A 21,291-nucleotide genomic window follows, 5' to 3' on the forward strand; every position below is an offset into this window, starting at 1 on the left:
TCGAATATTAAGTATTTCATTCCACCCACACACACATGACCAACTGTGAAATAATATAACAGCCTTGATGACGTGAACACTCACAAATCCTTAACAAGAGAATCTCTCCCATATTTACATTGAGGTGTCAATTTTGTTGAAGCTCGACCTCGAGACCGCAACCACAAAAAACAGAACTTGAACAAACCGGCCTACCTGGTTGATGATGTAGATGCCGTAGTCAATCTTCTGCCTTCTGAGGATAGGGTGGAGGTAGTGGAGCCAGTATTTTAGGTGGTTTTCTCTGTGACGGAATGGGATGATGATGGCCACCTGAACAACAGGGACAGTTTCTGTTGGTTATTTGTTTGTATCAAACAGGACAGCCGTGCAAAGTAACTGGGTGCATTTACATAAGTATACTTACATACAATGTTGAGGTACTGGTACTTTACAGAAGTATTTCCATTTTATGAAGCTGTATACTTCTACTTTGCAACATTTCAGAGGGAAATATTGTGCTTTTTCCTCCATTACGTTATTTAAGATTAAACTACTAAAAGTATATGCAGCCCAGCCCCGGATATATTTAATTTGTACGTTTATAATAACATAGATACATATATATAGTTATATAAAGCCAAAACATTATCTTTTCTTCACCATAACAGTAAGTGTTTTTTGTGCCTAAACATAACCACACGTTAACCACAGTGTTGTTGAAACGTAAAGAAACTAAATTTCAACATATCTTACTATCTAATGACGAAAACTCTGTCTGTGTGTCAATGGGTGTGCCTGTTCCACGTTTTTCTCCTCACTGACTTGGTCAATCCGTGTGAAATTTGGCACAGTGGTAGAGGATCATGGGAGGATGCGAATGAAGCAATATTACATCAATTGGCCAAAGGGGGGCACTATAACAACCAACTGAAATTTCAAACTTTGAATGGGCATATCTCATGCCCTCTATGTGGTAGAGACATGAAACTTTGCACAGAGATGCCTCTCCTCATGAGGAACACATTTGCCTCAAGAACCAATAACTTCCATTTATACAGATTTTGCGCCATTTTGATTTTTTTGAAAAACACTTAAAATCGATCTCTTCCTAGGAAGTTTGACCAATCTGCATGAAACTCGGTGAACATAATCTAGGGACCAATATCTAAAGTTCCATCTCTTACATCTCAAGGGTTTCACCGATCACCACGCAACTTTGTAGGCATATGACCACACATAATCTGAGGGGACCCGTCCATTATTGACCCCATCAAACAAAATGGGGGCGCTAGAGAGCTAATTTCTCATCTAGGCCTAACCGCCACATCGACTTTTACTAAACTTGGTGGATATGTAGAACAGGATGCCTCAAGGTGACTGGAGAAATTTAACTCTAATTGGCAACTGGGTGGCGCTATAACAACAGAAGAATGCTTAAAAATGGCTAAAATGCGACCGATCGCTGTGGCTCCCCCTGTGGCCCAATGTTTGTTTTCTCTCTAATTTTTGGTATGACTAAGTCATGGTATGGTATGCTGTACTCAATGTGTATGGACTATCCCACTAGTAAGGTAAAAATGTTATATATCCGTGGTTTGCAGAAACATATAACATCAACATTTATTCTTGTGATTGGGTTGGTATATGAAGTAGTTCAAATTAGCTCCACCTTCTGCTTGCAAAAATAATACATCAATAATAATGATAGATTCTTTGAAATGCAGGACTTTTACTATTAATGTTGAATTTTTGTCCTGTGGTATTGCCGCCGTTACTGAAATGAATTATGCAAACACTTCTTTCACTACTGCAGCTGGAACATTAACTATAATTTCTATCAGTTGGAGAACTATTCAAATGCATAACTAAGTCAATGCAGGTAAAGAAAACAAAGAACAAGTATAAACAGTCATGGTGCATTATCTGAAACTCTTCTGTTGACATGGACAAAGATTATGAAACAGTCTTTCTCTTTCACATCTCCGCAGAGTGTTTGTTTGAGTAATTATGCATAAATGAGCTTTGCTTCAGCCCACGGTGAACTGTTCTGCAGCAGAAAATCATTTCCGTAGAAAATCCCCCAGGTTAATGTCACAGTGCACATAAAGTTGGTTCTCATTCATTATGAATGAAGCAGCTCAAGGAAGGAGCTCTCAATGGCATCACAGATTTGAGGCCGTCCTCCATCTCTGTGCTTTAAGTGAGTCGTTCTCAGCTGTCCAAACAGTCCAAGGTTGAGCTGTAATTTACCGTGTAAGTTCATGGTAATTTTGCACTCAGATGAAGACTGACAGCAAACTGACCTTGGTTTCTGTATAGTTAGGCATTGTGGCAGGTGATTGGTGTTATCTTCATTACTTAAAGTGTCACCCTGACCTCAGTGAAGTATGATGAGGAGGAGAAATACTTAAAACACTTTAATGGACTATACTGTGTTTGACTATGACTAAGTATGACTATGACTGAACTTCTGGTTGGCTTTTCTTAGATCCAGTACTATGATAAAAAGCTGCATTTCTGCCAGGAAAAAGAAACATATATCAAATTAAAATGAAAAATATGAATTATAAAACCACTTGTGACTAAACATAAGAGATAGTAAGATGAAAGCAGCCAGTTACTTAAACTTAAAGCTGACTAAATCATCATCTTTACTATTTTATACCTTTTACTCACTTATTTTTCTAATTTTTAATGACTATTTCATGTTTTTAATTAACTATCTCATAACTCTGACTTACTATGTCATAATTTTGAAGAACTGACTCAAACTTTAACTAATAGTCTCATAATTTTGACTTCCTACAAACATTAAAATTGTTATCATGCATAACTTGTATAAAATGTGTGAGAGTGCGTACTTTTTTCCTTCTCTCTTCCCATTTTCTTTTTGCCAAACTACACCTGCCAACTGTATCACCACACAGAAGGAAAAGTGCATCTACTCATGGATGAGAGGCTGGTGCTCATGACAGCCCAAGATGTAAACATTAATGACGTCCTCCTCTGCTAAGCTGTTACGGAGTTAGCTCAGTGGTGCTAGGTGAGGTAGCAGTAGATGCACGCTTCCTTCTGCACAGTGATACAGTTGGTAGGTAAACTTCGGTAGAAAGAAAACAGTGCCCTCCAATCAAGGTCAGAACACGTTCTCACCACAAACAAACCACACCAAAGTTTGTTTGGAACCAGACTGAGACCACCTCTTCAAGAAGGTCTCAGTCTGGTTGATCTGGTGTGCACCTGAGTGCGATTGCTGTGTTCACACCTGCCCAAACAAAATGCACTTAGGGGGCAAACGAACTTGAGTCGATTGAACTGAACCAAACAGAAGAGGGATGAAAGCACCCTAAGAGCAAAACTATGTGCTTTTGATTTTGGGGTGAACTGTCCCTTTAAAACCGAGAGAAGTATAAACAGACCTTCCATCGTGGCCGACAGTCAGGAGGCGTGTAGCGGCCTCCTTCCGTCACGTTGGGGTTTTCTTTCTGCACTCGTTCCATCGTCATCTGGGAGCTGAACTCGATCAACAAACGCCCGACTGAGGAAACAAGAGAGAGGGAAGAGTTAGTGAGATGAAGAGGATAACAGAGAAGGCAGAGGGTAAAGTGGAAAACAGATGAGGTAGAAAGCAAGAGAGGGAGCAAGGGATGTAAGGAGTGAGGGACAGAGGAGAGAGAGCTTTTAGCTTCAAAGCAGTACTGTACGTGTATCAAAGCAATGTGTGCAGAAATAATGGTTTCAAGGGATATGCTCTGCATAATGCAGCATTTAATAAGATGCACAGGATTTGGAAAACATATATTCCTACAAAATAAACAAAGACTTTGAAGTCAGTCAGTGTAAACACAACACGAAAGGTAATTATGCTGCTCAGTGATGAAGCCACACCATATGTTATATCACTACAAATCTATCCATCGCTCCTTTGAGTACTGACGGATCAAATGCAATCTAGTCTTGTGTGCAAGAGATTGCGGGCTCAGACTAATTTTAAAAAGAAGGGTTGGCTTTAAATCTCTGGGCCGCACAATGAATACAGCCCCTCGTTTAGAGAGCCAAGATCATTAAAATATACGAGTGAGCTTTGCTGTCTGGGGTCCAACCGAAGTCCTACAACCATAACCTGCATTTTAACAAACCGGGCTTTAAGCACTTCTTCTTTGGCGAAATGTCACTCATTAGTGCATGTTTTTTTCTTCAGTTTCAGTGTTAGACCCACAACTCATTAGGTAATATCAAAGTCTCTTGTGTTAAAGGAAAAAACATATCATATGATGTTTATCTATCCGTGTCCTCCAGCATGCACTGGGGCGGTTTGCAGCCAAGTGAGAAGCGGTTGGGATGAGTGTCAGCACCTCTAAATCCAAGGCCATGGATCTCTGCTGGAAACCGGTGGATTGGGCGTGAGTTGCTGCCCCAAACAAGGGAGTTCAAGTATCTTGGGTTCTTGTTCACAAGTGAGGATAGAATGGAGTGTGAGATTGATCTGCGGTTTAGCATGGCATCTGCAGTGATGCAGGCGCTGTGCCAGACTGTCGTGGTGAAGAGGGAGCTGAGCCAGAAGGCAAAGCTTTCGGTTTACTGGTCCATCTATGTCCTAACCCTCACCTACGGTCATGAGCTCTGGGTAGTGACCAAAAGAATGAGGTTGGGGCTACAAGCAGCCAAAATGAGTTTCGTTCGAAGGGTGGCTGGGCTCAGCCTTACAGTTCGGGAAGGAGCTTGGACATCCGGAGGGAGCTCAGAGTAGAGCCGCTGCTCCTTTGCATCGAAAGGGGTCAGTTGAGGTGGTTCAAGTATCTGATCAGGATGCCTCCTGGGTGCCTCCTGTTATGGGTGTTCCAGGCATGTCCAACTGGTAGGAGGCCCTGGGGCAGACCCAGAACACGCTGGAGGGATTACATATCTCATCTGGCTTGGGAACACCTTGGGATCCCCCAGGAAGAGCTAGAAAGCGTTGCTGGGGAGAAGGGCGTCCGGAATACTTTGCTCAGCCTGCTGCCCCCCACGACATGGCTTTGGATTAGCGGTTGAAAAGGAATGGATGGATGGATGTTTTGCCCTGCTTCTAAGCAAACACTGATACTACAAATGCCACATATTAAGACTAAAACCAGTAGTTAACTGATCTCCATTGTTGTCTGTGTATCTAGAGCGCAATACGCCTTATTCTTCTGTTCCATAGACCTCCACTGTTGTCCAAAATGATTAAAAACATATCAAAGAGCCACAGTGTTGCAATGGGCAACATGTTTCTTCATTACAAATAAGCAATGGGCATTGTAGTATATTTCCGGTCAATATTGCATGCACAATTCTGCTATAGTAAATACACACTACCACACATGAGTATTTGTATCCATCTACGACTGAAAATAGTCCCCAACAAATGCACTCCTCTTTGAGTAACATTTCCTGGAAACCATAATGCCCAGCTGTATAACTGAAATTAGTCAGCCTTAAAAAAAAATATAGAAAAGACAGTATATATTCCTCGCCTGCTTTTAAAGATGTACATCTTCACTAGCAATGAATGTGCTTAGCGCTGCAGGCTGTGGTATACTTGAAACAAACTGGCATAGGTAGAGTTGTTGGACCACTTCCAAAGAAGGCTGAAGTATGTCTACCTGTTATGAATGAAACATTTAAAGACAAGGGAAAAGCCTGTCTTAGAGAGGAGAGACGTTTGATAATCGTTAAAATTGGGAAAAAGGTTTGCGGCGCTGCACTCGGTTCTACGTACAAAAAGCAACTGAAGTAGTTCTGTGAAGAATGAAAAAGAGCTTTATGGAGACGTTCAAACCCTCACTGTAAAAATGCTGATGCTGACTTACTTTCTACAGTTGAACAGATTATTATGAGTTTTTAAGTCTTTCAGTAGTTGTTACTGATGTTACTGTGCTGAAATAAGAAATGAGTTCACTCAGCATAACATCAGTGCACCTGACTAAAACACCAAATTCTTTTGTGGCTTGAAGAGGCTGTGCTTGTTGTATTGGCAGTTTCAGATAGTTACAACAACTGCTGTGACAGGTTTCAGACGCTGTTTGATGATTCAACAAGAACTTCTTTTAAGGATGCTGTTGCCTTAAGTGCTATAGATAAGGAAGGTGTTGAGGGCTGGACTGGTTTTGGTCCTTTTACGGGATTTGCTGACAATAAATCTGCTGACTGCAGCACCTGAATTTCCCATTTGGGAATCAATACAGGTTTATCTAATCTTTTCTTTTAACCAGGCTATTCTTTAAGACATTCAGATGATTACAACTACCAGATAAATGATTATGTTTCCACTGATCAAAAGTATAGATAATGTATGTGTTTTGCTGCATGATCTGTGTATCAGTACACAGTATGCACTGCAGAGAGGAGACAGAGAGGCCTACATAGGTCCATGACTTAATAATCCACTTAGCACTGACGTATGAGCATTGTGTTGAAAGGTCTCCTCCAATCAACGCTGCACAGGCGAGCAGCATGATCGATGCCAACAAGGTTACATGTTCATAACACACCTCTTTATCATACCCACAAGAGCTGAATGCAAATAGTCCTGACAGCATTCCCCCCGAACACTTCCACCCGTCACCCTCCATCCTTTCCCATGTTTATTTTTCCTTTTCCTCTCTCACACTAATGAGACCGTAAGTGGAACACGGTGTTTGCATCTTGTCCCAGTATAATGTTAGTTAGTGCTCAAACAGCAAAAAAAGACTCTTAGAGAAAATACAAGCATATAAAGATGCTATTTTTAGATCTTAAGTTGTGCTGTTGCTGTTTTTTGACACTAAAATTTAGATAATTAATGCAGTTACCTTTTAGTACCCGCTAAAAAGTGCAGTAACGTCTTCTTTAAAAGTATTATATTAAATATATACTTTGAATTTAAACAAAGAACCCAATTAAGAGACCTGTACCATGTGTTATTTAGGGCAAGTTGTAGATCCAGTACAAGGGATTGAGAGCATTGTGTGTTTTTAGTGCACTGTGTCTCTGCGGCATACAGGGCTCCCTCACTATAATATCAGTGTGCAGCTGCACAGTGTAAAACACTAGGTTTTCTGAGTGCTGTATTTAGTGCTGAGGGTTGAAAATTGGCTTCTATCTGAACAATTTTGCAGCAACATGACTGCACTAAAAACACTCATAGCCCAAATCTGAAATAAATCGATAACCATGCAGAGTTAAGGTTACGGTAAGTTAAATTCAGACCGAATGCAGAGTTAATTTCAACACAGAGACATAGATATGTGCAAATTCACGCTGGGCAAAGCAAATAGATGCAAGTACACATCCACGCAAGTAGAAATGTTTCAATATCAGCAAAAAATTTGCATGATACCGTGTTGTGAGAGCCTTTCCCAGAATTCCCACATATCTTCATGGACATAATTTCAAAGTTTTCCCTGACTTTTCAAGGACCTATGATAAAATTTCTGTGACTATTCACAAGGTGCAATGCCAACATGTCTCTATCTCAAAAATGGGTATGGAAACTTTGGGATTCAAAATCCTATATGTTAAGTCAAAACATTATTTTCCTCTAATTTAAACATATCAGATTCAGACTCCATTTAAATGTTATTCTAGCTAAATGACATAAATGGAAAGAGAAATGGATTGACACATATTAGAGCTACATTATGTAACAGCTACAGAAAATAAATTTGCCACTACGTTACAGTACATGGAAGGTTATCCACGGAAGATTACTGTAACAATTTATTTCAATACACACAACCAAATTCTATGACTTTTTTTAAAACGTTCAAGGACTTTACTGATTCCAGAACTTTCTTAGGTGTGGAAAACAAGAATTTGAAATTCTGTGACTCTTCCAGATTTTCCATGACCACGGTAACCCCACTATTGGCAATGAGCCGCTCCTGAGGTCACAGACAATCAGGAACGGAGGACAGACTTACCGTCACTGTCTGTGGGCACCTAAAAGTCTATGACTTGACATCAGTACTGTGCAGAGACAGAACAATAAAGGAGAGGGCTATGAGAATAGTGAGGGAAGCCACAGAACTACATGGTTAGTTCTGAAAGTATCTATCTTTCACTTGATCCCAACTATTGGTTTACTACAAACCCAGTTAGCGCTAACATTAGCATTAGCTGCGTTCTCAAGATAGATAGTACAACTGTTAGCACAGCTGGCACTCAAACAGATGTAATTGTGCAAGTACACAATTCAAAAATTCACCTATGTTTGGTCTAAACACACCATTAGAGGCCACAAAATATTTAGTGTTAAAACGCCTTGCATTGGTTGAGGCATTTAATTGCTGTTGAAGAGCTGTGATCTTCAGTGCTTGAGGGTTACCTCCAAATATCAACCGTTTAAAGGAATATTTCAACATTTGGGTGAATACACTTTATTTGCTTTCTTGCAAAAAGTTCAGATGATAAGACTGACACCACTCTCGTGTCTTTGTGTTCAGTGTGGCGCTAAAGCCAAGGGCTCAGCTTAGCACAAAGATGGGGAAACAGCTTGATTGGCTCTGTTCAAAAGCACACTAAATTACACATATCTTGTTTGTTTAGTTCGTACACAATCAGAAATGTTGATACAACTATTTGTGGTTTTATAAAGAGTTCTGTGCTGGAACTTTTTCTAAGTAAGAAAAGCAGCCAGGTGCAGTGATTCCCAGGAGTGTTGTCAACCATGACTTTGTCAGGCAATTAGCAGAGATGCTGCACATGAATGCTGGGTGGATGGATAAACTGTTTCTCAAGATAGCTACAGCACATAACTCCCAAAAGTGCTACAACTTCTCTCATCATATTCACATTGATGACTTTGCTTGCTCAAAGTTTGTCTTTGGCATTAACCATCAGCTCACCTCATCAATACAATGCTGTTTGGCAGATGACCCGGAAATCTTTTGTCTTGTAGGAAAGAAACACTAGGATCTAGATTTTGTCGAGCAACAAATACTTAAAACCAATTTATGAGCTGCACAGGAAGTGCTTAATTGGTAATGATGGACTCACGTGTGTGTTGTTGTTGTTTTGATTTTAAAAGACGATGACAGGCAGAGGTCAGAAAGCTTCCAAATCTTTTAAAGTAAACACTGACATCATCCTGTTTTACTCTGACACAGAGGACATGAATAATGCAAAGTTTGTGCGTGTGTGTGTGTGTGTGTGTGTGTGTGTGTACGTGCACCGTAAGAGCGACTGAGAGGAAACGTACGTGGGCATGTAAGAAAAAAGGGAGAATGTGGGTTTAAACTAATGCTGGTGGAGGAAGAAGTGATAAATGAGACTTCTAATGTGTGTGATAGTGCTGCAATTATCTCACACGCACAAACACACACATGCACGCACGCACGCGCGCACACACACACACACACACACACACACACACAACATATCTAATGCTTATCTGTGTGGTGATATTACAGTAATACATTATAATCGTGCTGCTTGATCGCTCTATCTGGGACACCCACTGCACTTTGGGGGATACATCACTGCTTTGTCTGCAAATATACACCACCGCACACACAAATATACACACACAAACACTCACACATACTGTATACATGCACCAAATCTTCAACCCCACAATAATAATGAACCAAATCTCTGAGCTATTAGGTTATTAGCACATGTACACAACACACTGAGAGGATACCTGAGGCTGGAAGCGCTAAACACACACACACACACGCACACACACACACACACACACACACACAGAACGACTCAGCCTATTTGAGGCTATGATTCAGCCTGGGTCAAACTTGACAACATGAAATAGAAACGGGGGAAAAATGGGAGCATCCGAGTGTTTTGTTGGTTTTGAGGGTTTTTGTGTGACGTGGCATCCATCTTCAGATTGTGATTGCTTTGGTTTCACTCTCTTCCTGTCTCAGTTTGTTTGATTTGTTCTGCCCTTCTCACCACATGATTCAAAGCTGAAAGATCACTGAAATATTAAAGACAACGTTCACACCTCTCCCTCCCTTCCTATCACTCACACTCTCTCTCCACCAGGCCAGTGGTTCTGAATGTGGGATCCATGTGTAGACGTTTTAACAGGTACTGGTAACGGAGGCTTGACCCAAGACTTAAGCGGGGCCAGGTCCAAGTTATAGTTGGTCTAATCTGTTTTGGGTCAGGCTGCACTCTATTGCTGCAGATATCGAGTCTGTGTGTCAATCATTTCAGGAGAGAAATGTGTTTTTTGAGGTGAGACTGAGAGTGTGAACTGTGAAGTGAACATGAACTGGTGGAGCTTCATGCTGCTGCTTATCTCTCTTTTTGGGTCGACTGCATTTTGGAATGTGTCTAATAATCCTAAACTCTTTTGCAGACAGGAACTCATGTTTATTTCACAATTTATACTCCCCTGGTTAAGGGAGGTTTTCCATGCGTCCAATTTGGATAGGGTGCACAACTGTGGATCAGTGAAAAGCTCTAATTTGTGGTTCCAGAGAATTCCACAGGCAAATCAGAAATTTTAAATTACTGCAAAACATTTACTGACTTCAATCTGTTCCAGCAACAGAATGTCAACTCTTACAAAATGTTATATCAGAGGACTACCTCCAGTTTATTATTTATTCATATCATCAATACAATTACTACAAATGACACTTTATTTGAGCCCAAAATGTTTGTTAAAATAGCATATTTAGTTTACCAGTTAACCAATAAGCAATCAATTTATAGTGTACAATGTTGTAAAAAGTAAGCAAATCCCCACCTTTTTAAGATTCAAATTGAGCATAGCATGAGTTCAGGCAGAACACAATCAGCTGATCTCAAACAGCCAAATCAACTGATGGAGCTGCTGACTGAGGGAAGGGAGTCAGCTGATAGATCACAGGATTCCTTTCTATACAACCAAATGGCGAATCTCATTCAGGGTGCCCTATTTAAACTGCTCTGGCCTGCATGTAGGCACATGGAAGGGCAGGGAGGTTTGCTCTCTCTGCAGGCATGTGGAAGGGCAGAGAGGTGTGCTCTTTCTGCCTTAGGTTTTCCATGTAGGCATGTGGAAGAGGCTTTCTGCGTAGGCCCAGGAAAAGCAGAGGGGCCCCAGAACAGAGCCATACCGCCAAATATAATACCGCAAATGGAAATACAGTTGTCTTTGACTTAAGTGTTCGTGACTAAACTGACAATTATTTGAGGTGATGATGAACTAATTAAAATAGTATTTTTTTTGCCAAAATAGTTGCACAAATGTCCTATGTTAAAGGGAACCTGAACCAATTTCACACATTTAAGTTTAACACGACTACACATATGAAAAAAGCTGTATAAAACCCTTTTGTGCGTCCACAGGAAACTGGACAAAAAATATTACAGCATAACATGCCCGAATCTCAAACTAAATTGTCGATGGTCAAGTTGCATTGTGGGTAATGTAGGTGCCAAGCTTTAAAAAAAAAAAAAAAAGAAGAATGCGTGGAATAAAAAAAAAAGATGATACTTTTTGCCTGTCGCGAGTCCAACAATGTTACAAAAACGCAATGCTACATCAGTGGAGTACACTTTTAATAGTAACTACTTTTAAACTGATGCAACTACAAGTACGAGTCATCAAATCTACAACTACTGTGCAAAAGATCCAATACGATATTATCACGATACTTAAGTCACAATACAACACTGTTGCGATTTTAAATATGTTGCATATACTGAGTATTGCAAGAAAATATATTGCGATTTATTACCTTTTTTTAAATGTAAATTATGCCCCTACAGAAAAACTTTTCTCAACATCTGTTTTATCTAATAAGATAAAGTTTTCAGTCTTTTCGTCTGATTTTAGTCATTTTCTTTTGCAGCAAAATGTATCTAGTGGACTGACAAAGCAATTGATTATATTATTCTAATAGGCGACCTTAAGTTTAATTTGTATTTGTCATATTAATAAGTTATATAATGTAAAAAATCAATACTTGACACTGTGTGACGATACAATACTGCCACACAAAAATATCACAATACTATGCTGTATTGATTTTTTCCCCTCAACCCTACTGCAAAGGATTTAAAATTCTAGCAAAGTCTACACATAAAGCTACATTTCCCACTGAAAAAAGGCATCATCTTGTTAAAGTCTGTATTTACTGCATTGTCTAAAGCAGTGCTGTCCATAACAAAAAAGAGACGAACTGAAATTATGTCTTTGCTCAGTGATTGCAATCAAATTTTAAATATCTCACCACTATTACATCTTCACGCACAGAAACTGTATGCTAAATCAACACTAACAAAACATCCCCCTGCACATGTCCCTGCTTGGGATTAAATCTGAATAATAAGAAAACACTTAACAACTTTCTCTCTCCTCTAAAGTCACAGAGTCACCGGTATCGCTGCTCAGGCCATCTGACCACATAAACTACGAGTACACGACAGGCTGGTTGTTAATCAGCAGCCCCGTCCTGAGACTTTTTGAGCCTTCATGTTACTTAAGTGACAACTGAAGCAGTGCCAGGGTCAGATTTCACAGAGAGAGTTTATAATTGGGTTTGGTTCTTTGGCTTCAGGATAAGGGGAGAAATGAGAGTTAGAGAAAGTGAATAAATGGGGGAAAGGAAAAAAAAACGAGAGAAAAGAAAGTGAAAGGAGAGGAAGAAAAGAGGGAGGGAGAAATTGTTCCTCTCCTCCTGCCTCCTACTGACACAGACTCTCTGACAATAGAGACTTTCAGCTCTTTGAATCTTAATAGCCCGTCCACTCTCCCTTTCTCCTCTCTTTCTCTTGCTTTCAATCATTTACAAGTGCCTCTACCAACTGTGGACTGTAATTGCTATTCTTCCAGACAAGGGGAGAAAGAGAGAAAAAAGATGGAGGTAGAGGAAGAAAAGGAGATTTGATGGAAGGAGGGAATGAGAGGGAGGAAAATGTGTGTGAGAGACGAGAATGAAGGGAAAGAGAAAGTCAAACAATTATGTGTACAATGCATTTTTTCTTCCTCTTCGACAATATATTTGACTTTGTTTATCTCTTTCTCTTTTTGTCCTCATGTTGTCATCCTCTCCTCCTGCCAAGAATCCTCAATGTGGATCTATCCTCTGAAAGAGGCTGTTTTCAGGCATGAAACTATGTGTTTCTGTGCCTGCATGTATGTGTGTGTGTGTTCGTGTGAATTTACTGGATCGGGGGATTAATGGTATCGAGGAATCTCCTCGACACGCAAAACATCCAGTCATCTGTTTGTGTGGGTGTGTATTTAAGGCTAACACCCAGCGTGTGTGGGCTGGAGAAGAGGAGATAAAGGGTTAACGCTGGTGTATTCACAGCTCGCAAACAGCACAAGCACAAAAGGTTGGAATGAACGCCGCAACATCCGCGAACTGACAGCTTTGTTGTCACAAGCCGTGTTGCTGGAAAATGAAACCTGGATGACAAAGGGAAACATGAACGTTATGAAAAGGGATAATTTGAAAACGGTCGGTTCTTGGATTAAATAAACGTGGCTGCAGTTTCCTTGAGAGCACAACAGAGAAAATTTTGGCCCAACTGAATTTGTCAATGACTGAACGATAACATAACCTTGACAAGAAGAAGTGTTGAAACTGTATTTATGTCTTGCAGGGAAACAAATAGAAATCAAAAGGCTTCTTGCAAAGTAGCAACAATTTATGGTTAGAAGTAACGCCAAACAACAGAGACAATATGGCATACACATCCCACAAATCAACAGGAAATAGAGAGAAACAGAGCTGCAAAGCGAGAGGATTATTTCAGTTCATTTTCTGTATAGACAATGTTCGGTAGACAGACAGTGCCCCAGAAGTTTGGATTGCATGAATCTCTCCCAATTTATTCATTAAAAAAGGAATAACTGTGTTAAAAAAATACCGTGTAATTAAAGACGTGACGGGAGAAGTCAACCGCGACTCCCAAAGTGCATTTCCCTAAGAAACATCTGTTCATAAAGCTTAAAATTCTGCAGCATATGCCTCTAACGGCAAGTGGGACCTAAAACTTATGCTTTCTAGAAACACGACTCATTCAGAAGTTTGAATCAATTTACTTTCGGATTATGAATCTGGCACGGCTCTGAGTTCTGTCTTCTTCTCCTCCGCAGCAACAGTAATCAAACTGATGCAAAAAATTGAATTCCTCAGAAACAAAGTGCAGAAAATGGCCGTGAAATAAACCCGCAATATTGTTAAACCATCCAGGAGACTCCTGTATTGCAATGTTAAGAAACACTGAGGATATCATTAAAGGGAGACGTTCAAATGCAAATTTAAACTGGGGAAAATGACTTCCAGAACCAGCGGCTACTGCTATTTTGCATTTCTATTAGCGACAGAGACAGTGATGACAACATTAGCCAGGTAGGACCAAAGCTAAACCAGCAGCAGTATGATGAGAAAGACTGGGAGCTAGTCGGATTATTAAGTCTTTGGGAAAGGGGATTGGTGATGACTGGGCTGATATTTGTTCTCACCTTCCTGTGGTCTTTCAACAACAGTACAGCAAATATTTTTACAGATTTTTGTGCAATACTTCAATCAAAATTCCACTGAAACTTATTCTAACGTGAAATCAAAGACCACATCTACCCTTGGATTTCTTTTGTTCACATGTTCAGACACGCCTGCAGCCATGAATTAGTTGTTTTCTGGTGTTATGTATGACAAACAACCTGTGTGTAGACAAACTAGCTGTAACAGGAAGTTTCATTAATGAGTGTGAATTTCAAGCTGATGACTGTCGCCTAATTATAGCATAAAACACTTCAGTATGGATTCTTGAAAAAGAAAAAGAGGGGGTCTGGTTCTTACATCACGTAAGAGTACGTTTATCAGCATTTCCTGAAGTACTACTCAATGTTCTATTCAATACCGGTGTTGTGGATCATTACCCAAACAGGGAAAGCAAAAAGCCCTTAATGGCTCGTATCCATGTGCACAGTATGTTCACCACCGTGTTTATGTTCTGAGACGGAAGAGGTTTGCAAGTAGGGGGGCACGAAACAGATGGAGAAGGCATGTAACAACAACATCGTATCCCGGCACAAGAAACAGGATGTGTGGAGGGGGAGACAAAGACGACATCAGACAGGAAAAAAAGGAAAGAGCATGAAAGAAAGGAGGGCACTTTTCGAGAGATAGAAGGACAGCGGAGGGAGAATAAACAGACAAAAACAGAAAAGGAGAGGACTGAAACAGCTGAGGACACGGAGGGAGATAACAAAAGAAACAAAAAGCGAAGGGAGTGACAGATACAGATTCCATGGCAACACAACAGCAGTGGAAACAAAGGTGTTATTTCAGCGCTCTGCAGAAGTGTTACTGTAACTGTTTGGTTTCTAATTTGCTCTGAATCACAGCTGCCATCCAGGAGAACATTCAGAGAAATCCATATTAATGTAGCACATGAACCATTAATGATAAACAGTGTCATTGCCTTAATATCACTTCATTTATTATTGCATAATCAAACTGCCTATTTGTTAAAAACTGAAATGTTAGACTTTTAAATACCTTATTAATACCACAATGCAATTTCACACCTCTTTTATTATAGTCATACCCCCAAAAGTATGACTGTATGACAGAAAACCAGCAGGGATGATATGGCCTGTATGGCTGTGACTGGTTTCTGGAGTCAGCCTCAAGTGGCCATTTGAGGAACTGCAGTTTTTGGCATTTCCCAATGGCTTTATTTTGCAACACTGGAGGTCGCAACTTGATTAAAATGCCGAGCTCTTCAGCAGAAATAAACATGTTTACAGCCTGGTACAAAAAATGGTTTGGGTTTCTACAGTTAATTTCAACATTCGTGACAACTTTACAGGGGGTGATTATTTATTTTTTTTTTAGAACACACCCATTTAATTTTTATTAAGGCCCAAAATCATGCATAATTAATCACAGGCCACTTTGACTGATAGGCTGTTTGCCGATATTGTCCTTGGCTTCTCAGTCAGAAACACCCCTCGCTCCACAGCGGCAGCCTCTCACCCAAGTATGGTCACTTCTGACTCCAAAAAAACAAGATGGCAACAGCCCAAATGCCAAACTCCAGGCTTCGAAATGGCAGTCCACAAACCAATGGGTGACATCATGGTAGCTACGTCCATTATTTACACAGTCTATGATACAGACCCAGAAAAATGGATGGATGGATTAACAAATAAAAAAAGTATCCATTTGTTTGAATACATTTATTGCTAAAGATTGATACTTCCTCTTTATGAGACGGTGAGCTTTCTAGCTACTTTAGCAGGGTCGGCCTAATGTTCCCAGGGTCCAATGTCTCTTCATATAAACTAGCATAGTTAGAGATTGGTAATGGCTAGGTTTGCACTTCAAATGGCGGAAAAAGGGAGATAAATGTTTCAAATGCAGCTTGAATGATAAAAATCTGTTCAGCCACTGTATCAATAATATAAAGTCAAGAAAACTGTCTTGCCAACAAATTTGAGGGTTAAGGTTTCAAAGAGTATAAGATCAGTTGGCTATAGGTTGTAGCATAGACTGTATCATAAAGATGGACGACATGATATGTCCCCAGAAGTGAAGCCAAAACATCTGGATCGCCTCCTGGAGACTGGCTACAGTAGAGAGCTTAAATCTCACCCCCTCCATGTGAGCAGATGAGACATAGCCCAAAAAAACCCCTCAAAGTACACATCGAATACATTTTTCCCAAAGATGGTTTCTGTCATTTTAGGTAGTTCTAAAACACTGATGTTTGGTTTTAATAAGTTATTTGATGCTATAAAAAGGGTGTTTGACATTATGATTGACAGCTGTGTGTGCCAGTCAGTGTGCTCGCTGTCAAAGGCACTACCAGCAATTGGTCGAACCAGTGTACAAGCGGAAACTCGATACCGCAGAGATCACCACTACTAAGACTTTAGCTTTAAATCATGACATCAGCGCACGATGGCAGCAGCCAAAACCGGGAGATTTTGGCTTCTTTTTTGTATGTTGGAGAATGTGGAGATGCATTTTCTATCTTTATATACCATCATCAAGATGATGGTGGGTGATTTCAACATACTGACCGAGGAAAAAGTACACTGCACATTTGATGTAGGAGAAAAGGCAGCTGAGAACATGACACCCTTTGAAAGGTTTCCTCTTGTTAGGGGGACATTGAGGTGAGGAACACAGGACCCTGGGAACATGCAGTACTGGAAGTGTTTGCTCCTGGTCTAATGGTTCTCACTGAAACTCTGTAGAAAAAAAAAAATGAACATACCGACAACAATCAAAATAATTCAACTTTCAAGTGTGCATTTTTTTTTCTTTTTAATGAGGAAACTCAATATTTGTTTAAAGCCCAGCAGACACCCTGTAGTTGTGTCTCAATTCCACACATACTAATTATAACAAGTTGATTAACATCATCCTGTTGATCTGAAATTGATCTATTCCAAGTAATGTAGGGATGGCAGCCACAGTAAAACTGTGCTGTGTACTGGCTCTAGCGACCATGCAAACATGTGCGCATTTCCCTGGATGCTGTTTCTGGCATGATTTGGCCAGTTCTCCCTATTACATGATATCAAATCTGCATGACTGGCAGTGGAGTCGACACTAGCATGCCAGCATGTGTCTCTGTGTGAGTGTGCATGTAAGCATGCATGTGTTAAAGCATGTGCATTTGTGTTTTTGGCAGTACAGCTACAGGTCTCACTGCCACTGTCCAGCTGGCACCCTGATGTGGTAGTTGGCACATAATGATATAACACACGCACACACACACACACACATTGCAAATACGAATCAGTATCCTGAATCAGCTGTAGCCAAATGTATGAAGACTCCAGGGTCATGATGCTGTGAGCCATGGACTGTATAAAGAAGTGGACGTAGCCTTCAGGTCTGAAAAGTGAAGTGAATGCACAGGTGCCAGAAACCTGCATTCCTTCTAATGGCCAGCAGGGGGCGACTCCACTGGTTGCAAAAAGAAGTCAGATTGTACACAGTAGACATGGACAGGAGCTGACAAAATTTTACTGATACCAATGGCATTATTGATCCTGCTTATTGGTCTGATTCTTCCCCTACTGATTCCTTACCAGTTGCCTGTGTGGGTAGACCTTAACAAGTTTTAACATCAATGCAGCTGTTTTATGATATCAAGACAGTGCTGAAACAGAGTAGAAAAAAGGCGTCTATGTCACACAGATGTACAAAATCTGTATGACGCTAATGTCACTATAACAGGACATTTACCCCTTGTAATGGCTGTGCTGTTTAGTTAGGAAGAAGTGCTCAAGAGTGTTGAATACATGGCATTCCTGGAATTTAAGCCAATGTTGCAGAGACAGATGTTTCAGCATTCTTAAATATTCCTTTACCATTCTTTGTGACTTTGATTGAAAAATGTCTGGTAAACTGCTTGCTTTGTGTTTCATTTACACAAGTACTTTAGCAGCTAACTTTGTTGATCATAAGGGCTAGTTCTAACCTAAAATGCTATCATGTCAGTTATGTTAACTGTCGTAATTTATAAAGGCTAACAACAAGCTTGAATGGCATGTCAATAACATTAGCTGCTTACTTTGTTGATCATAAGGGTAATCTAAGGGTGCTTTCAGACCTAGAGTTGTCTTGCTTTGGTCCAAATCAGGGACTAATTTTGTTACAAAGTTGCATAACTGTCTAGAGTTGGTTCATGTTGTCACGGCAGCATTTACAAGCGGACCAGACAAAATGCCTTGCACAAGAAAACTGCTCTTGATTGGCCAACCAATCATTGAAGAAGAGTACACTTGCAAGATAAATGCGACAACTACGCAGGTTGATTTTAGCGCTGCTCATCGTGGACTATATCACTTGCATTTTTCATTTTAGTCAAACCATACAGTTTGAAAACGAGGCGCTGCTCCAACTAGAAAACAATATTTTGATGCATTGGATGTGCTGAATGTGCATATTAAGGCAGTACAGGAGGAAGTGCACATTAATAATCCTCCAGGACTGTAACATGCTCATGTTTAACACAAACAATGCACAATGTGACTGCAGGTGGTTCAGATCGAGGTCGGAACATGTTCTCACCACAAACAAACTTGAGTTCAATTGAACCAAACCAAACAGGGCAGTTGTGAAAGCACCCTTAGTTGCTGACTGGCTAATATGTTTTGATTGAATACAGATATATTATCGAAATAATTGTGTACAAAGTCAAAGGAGATTATGCTAAATTTTGAATTCAGCTGAGGTGTAGGAGCATTTTCCGCACACATTTAAATATAGTCTCAGAAAACAAACAAGAGCTCATTGCGGGCACATAAAGTACAGTTATTGCATCTCATAAAACCCAATCAGTTCTCAAAATCCTAAAAATACCAGAATCAATGTCAATTGTCAATTGGTCAATGTGGATGACTACAAACACAAATTTACTAGAGTGTATCGTCTCCTCCTGACCTAGCAGGGTTTTTTTTAGCATTGGTTCAAACAGAGAAGGAAAAACTAAGCACTCTTTCAGGGAGTGGTTCATGTCAAGCACACATTTCTCTCTGAACTGAATCTGACATTTGACATTTCTGAAGGCTGCGCTTTGACACTTCTTGCATGCATGTGTGTATTTGCATGTGTCTGACACCTACACACATGCAGACTCACATAAACCCATCTGAGAGTATCAGTGTCAGTGTATCAGTGTCCCTCTGTTCACGTCTGTCTTGATCTTCCTCCGCTTTAATCTCCTTTCCTTCTTTACTTGCTGGAATTTCTTTCTTCTGTCCGTCACCATTAAAGGCTATCCAAATATGTCCGACTGTGCGCGGACGCAAATGCTAGACACACACGGACATCAGACACACACCCCGGTAGACCTGACTTCTTGAAAGAAACCAAATTAATTCAAAGCCATGCTGAGGTAGAAAGAAGATGGACAAATAGAGAGACACATTAACACAAACACAATTCAAGATTAATCTTAAAAGTGTTGAGAGAGAAAATCAAATGGAAGAGGAAGGAAATTCGATTTTTGAGGGGCAGCTGCTAAGAAGCCTGAATCTGGGAAGAGCTTTTGGTTAGAGGATCTGGTGCTAGCAGGGTGCCAGTGGAGGGATGCAATAATCAGAGTAATATCTCTCATTTTGAGTCTCGTTAAAAGCAACACAAGAGCTTTCTGATCTAGGAGACGGGATTGATAGAGGAGGATGAATGATACTAAAACATAAGGAGTTACAGCAATCAAGGAGGACGGCTAAAAAGACATGGTTGACTTTCTAAACATGCAGAGACAGAAGGAGACTTTCAATGAAGAAAGAAAAGAGTGTCAAACACTGATACTCATTAAAAATGTAGCTAATTCTTCAAATTGAGTGTATTCCTTCATTAAATCATCTCTGAAACAAACAAAAAAAGAATCCAGCCTCATTTGACCTCTAGACGTGCTCACACAGTGGCTCACTGTTTAATGATTTTGCTCTCCATTGTAATTATATTGGGTTTGAAATGACTTAATGACTGTCAGGGTAAAGTGCGGGCTATACGTTTTAATTTGAGAGTCTTGCAGCTACAAGATACAAACAGCTAGAGTGTTTTTCAGCTCTGCACCACATGGCTTTAATTTTTGTTACTCTGCTCAATTAGGGAAACAAGCAAAGAAAAACTACAACTGAAGTCATTCATGCCTGTCTCAAACTCATAGCTACTGCAGCAGCAGCAGCAGCAGCACAATGAATCAAAGCAGCTTGACAAGTGAAACGCTCCTTTAGCTCCACAGCGTGTCACCAAAATTAGGAGCCACACAGTCACGAATGAATCCTTGCGGAAAACAATACAAGCAGAAAATACAGTAGAGTTTTCTGAGTAACATAAAAAAAATATTTTTCAACTTTACTGTGTATTTTTTATTAATAATAAATGGTTTTGCAGTACAGAAGCATAGAGCAGTGTGAGCTCTATTAGCAAAGCACCAGCTTCTCTAACATTAATTTTCAATGGCAGTTTCAGTGTGAACTGCATCAAGGTGACGTTAGGGATGCCATTGTGAGGAACTGTTCCCACTGATTAATTAATTCCTGAAAACACCTATGTTTATGACCATACAAGACATTTTAAGATATCCGGGGATGACGCTCAGCATCTGTAGGGTGCTTACTTTGATCTTTGACGTGACTTCTTTAGATCCTCCCCTTACTTTGAACAAAAAGGAATGCAGGTCCACAAATGTTGCCTTGCCTGGCAGAGCTCTGTGCTGCGACTCTATTGCTGTTGTTCAGAGCAGACACATTTAGTATTTTACTATTCTTTTCTTTTTTTAATCTAATGAACTTGGGTGCTGATATGCAAAAATGAACTAAATGGGTTTAATTTCTACTAAAAAACTAAAATTTACAGCCTT

At 40.1% G+C, this 21,291-nt stretch overlaps 1 protein-coding gene across 1 annotated transcript in view; it reads right to left on the reverse strand.

Annotated features, from left to right (window-relative positions):
* b4galt2 (UDP-Gal:betaGlcNAc beta 1,4- galactosyltransferase, polypeptide 2) overlaps positions 1-21,291 on the reverse strand; it is a 270,007-nt gene that overhangs the window by 137,346 nt on the left and 111,370 nt on the right. Inside the window, exons 3-4 of the mRNA XM_033651114.2 lie at positions 3,402-3,520; positions 196-312 (exon numbers count right to left, since the gene is read on the reverse strand). Of these exons, the coding sequence (XP_033507005.1) occupies positions 196-312; positions 3,402-3,520 (236 nt within the window). The remainder of the gene's footprint in view (positions 1-195; positions 313-3,401; positions 3,521-21,291) is intronic.

Source organism: Epinephelus lanceolatus, chromosome 12 (genome assembly GCF_041903045.1).
Source record: "Epinephelus lanceolatus isolate andai-2023 chromosome 12, ASM4190304v1, whole genome shotgun sequence".
In the NCBI taxonomy this organism is placed as follows: Eukaryota; Metazoa; Chordata; class Actinopteri; order Perciformes; family Serranidae; genus Epinephelus; species Epinephelus lanceolatus.